General features: G+C 47.2%; 1 protein-coding gene across 1 annotated transcript in view; it reads right to left on the bottom strand.

Moving 5' to 3' along the window:
- Window positions 1–2,772, bottom strand: part of LOC107297214 (lipoxygenase homology domain-containing protein 1-like) — a gene marked incomplete at its 3' end in the record, with an annotated part of 116,762 nt that overhangs the window by 106,159 nt on the left and 7,831 nt on the right. Inside the window, exon 3 of the mRNA XM_015826572.1 lies at window positions 2,207–2,321. Within this exon, the coding sequence (XP_015682058.1) occupies window positions 2,207–2,321 (115 nt within the window). The remainder of the gene's footprint in view (window positions 1–2,206; window positions 2,322–2,772) is intronic.

Raw genomic sequence — 2,772 nt, forward strand, 5'->3', positions numbered from 1 at the left:
TTGGCAACTGGCATGTACTTATGCCTGTTGCAGTGTCCTGCAGGGTCATGTGATCCCCTGTTACAACCTTCTGACAAGCCAAGTCAATGAGGGCTAAGATAACCCAGGAGCAAACACAATAAACAGTGGTCTATATTAAATGGTGGATTATCTTACACTATCTACAACAGTGGTTCTCAACCTTTTTAATGCCGCGACCCCAACCGGTTGTAAGTCGAGGACTAAACCGGTCGTAAGTCGGGGACTAAACCGGTCGTAAGTCGAGGACTAAACCGGTCGTAAGTCGAGGACTACCCAACCGGTCATAAATCGAGGACTTTCCCTGCCCGGGAGCGCCACGCATGCGAGGTTCCGCCCCGTGCGCCGGCCGAGGTGTAGCTGGCAAGCAGCAAAGACGGAGCAGGCCGACCACCAGCTGGCCCAGCCCAAGGGAGGTAAGGCACCCGCTGGAAAAGGGGGAAAAAAATGGCGGACAAAAAAAATGGTGGACAGCCTTGCTTGGCAACCCCCGTGAAATGGTCGATCGACCCCAAATGGGGTCCCGACCCACAGGTTGAGAACCACTGATCTACAATATCATACACCAGGAACAATATACATCAGTGATGGCGAACATTTTAGAGACTGAGTGCCCAAACTGCAACCCAAAACCCACTTATGCATCATTGTGTGCTGGGTGGGTGTGGCCCATTGGCTGGGTGTGGCCATTTGGGTGGGCATGGCCCATTGGCTGGGCGTGGCTGCGGTGATAATGGCAGACTTGTTGGGACTAAAAAGTTCAATCAATCAAGTCCAACTTTGCGAGATTTTTTTTTCCTGCGAGAAGTTGAAATTGACTGATTGATTGAACCTTTTTTTTGCACATGGCGGTGAAGGCCTAAAGCGAAAAAGTTTTATAAAACCCAGCTGAAGGCCCAGGACTGGGGCGACAGCACGTGTGCCCACAGACAGGGCTCTGAGTGCTGCCTCTGGCACCCGTGCCATAGGTTCGCCACCACTGGTATACATACACGTGCTAATACAGCAGGATCCAACAAACCACAATTACAGCAGGAAACAGAAGAGAGAGAACACAGCAAAGGCTCTTAAAGAGACTCAGACCCAGCTGGCTCTTAAAGGGACACAGATCCTGCTGAGTCATTCCCATCATTACATCATACATCTTACACTGTATAAGCTGGTTAGCAGTTAAATTATTACCTTGACAAGCTGCAATAATTCACTTAACAACTGAGGCAATAAAATGGGACAAAACTCAAGAGGAAGCCACTTTCAAAATTCTGCCAAGAAAACCGCAGGGATTAAATCAGGCTGTTGCCAGGAGGCAGCATTGACTCAAAGGCACAAATAGATAGATGATAGATAGATAGACAGACAGACAGACAGACAGACAGACAGACAGACAGACAGACAGACAGACAGATAAGCTCCAACTTAGCTTTTCTTGTGATCAGACAAGTAGACTAGCCACTGTCAATTATAAGGCACCTTAAAGTTTTCTAAACTATTGTTATATCCTTGGGCAAAAGCTGAAGAAGACCTAACAGTTTTTCAAATGGCCTGGCAAGTCCAAATAATGGAAATGTTGCAAATGTTTGGTCATCCTCACATTCCCCGGCAGATGTCACTTGATTTTCTCCCTGGCTTGCATGCATTTCGAATTGTGTTATGCCCGGTGAAGTGGGAACAGAACAGAACAGAACAGAATAATAGACTTAGAAGGGACCTTGGAGGTCTTCCAATCCAACCCCCTGCTCAGGCAGGAAACCCTATATCCTTGCAGACAAATGGCTGTCCAGTCTCTTCTTAAAGACTTCCAGTGTTGGAGCATTCACCACTTCTGGAGGCAGGTTGTTCCACTGGTTAATTGTTCTAACTGTCAGGAAATTCCTCCTTAGTTCCAGGTTGCTTCTCTCCTTGATGGGTTTCCATCCATTGCTTCTTGTCCTGCCTTCAGGCGCTTTGGAGAACAGCTTGACTCCCTCTTATTTAGGGCAGCCCCTGAGAGATTGGAAGACTGCTATCCTGTCCCCCCTCGTCCTTCTCTTCATTAAACTAGACAGACCCAATTCCAGCAACCGTTCCTTATATGTTTTAACCTCCAATCCCTCCGATCCTCTTTGTTGCTCTTCTCTGCACTCTTTCCAGAGTCTCAACATCTTTTTTTTAATGCTCTACACAATTTGTGTATTTTGGCAATACTCACTTGCTGGTCAGATGGACTTTTGGTGTGATGCCAAATTCACCGAAGAGGGTAACAAAGACGCTGGCATCCGTCCCTGCTCCTCTGATATCTCCAGTCACCGTCACCACTTCATAGACTGCGAAGGAAAAGGGCAGGAAGGTGACCAAAACAAAAAAAGGTCAGAATTGAGGAGCCATGTAGATTTATAGCTGATGCGAAAATCATGATGAAATGCAGAGTCTGAGTAAATGCAGGGTCTGAAAGCTCCTTTTTTCTATTTTAACACACCTGATTGACTCACCTGAGTTCTGCCAAGGACTTGTTCAATGATTCAGACAGTTTGGAATATATGCAAAGAAAGGTTACAAGGAATTGTCTAGAGTAAACTAAAGCTTCCCAAAGAGAATTGGAGAAGCTGGGACTGTTTAATCAAAGGGGAAGGGAGGGGATAAGGGGATAAGGGGATAAGGGGATAAATGGATGAAGAAGGGAAGGGGAGAGGAGAGGAGAGGAGGGAAAGGGAGGAGAGGAGAGGAGAGAAAGGGAGGAGAGGAGAGGAGAGGAGGGGAGGGGAGGAGAGGAGAGGA

This window comes from Protobothrops mucrosquamatus, unplaced genomic scaffold, assembly GCF_001527695.2.
Source record: "Protobothrops mucrosquamatus isolate PMUCROS unplaced genomic scaffold, P.Mucros_1.0 scaffold3188, whole genome shotgun sequence".
Taxonomy (NCBI): Eukaryota; Metazoa; Chordata; class Lepidosauria; order Squamata; family Viperidae; genus Protobothrops; species Protobothrops mucrosquamatus.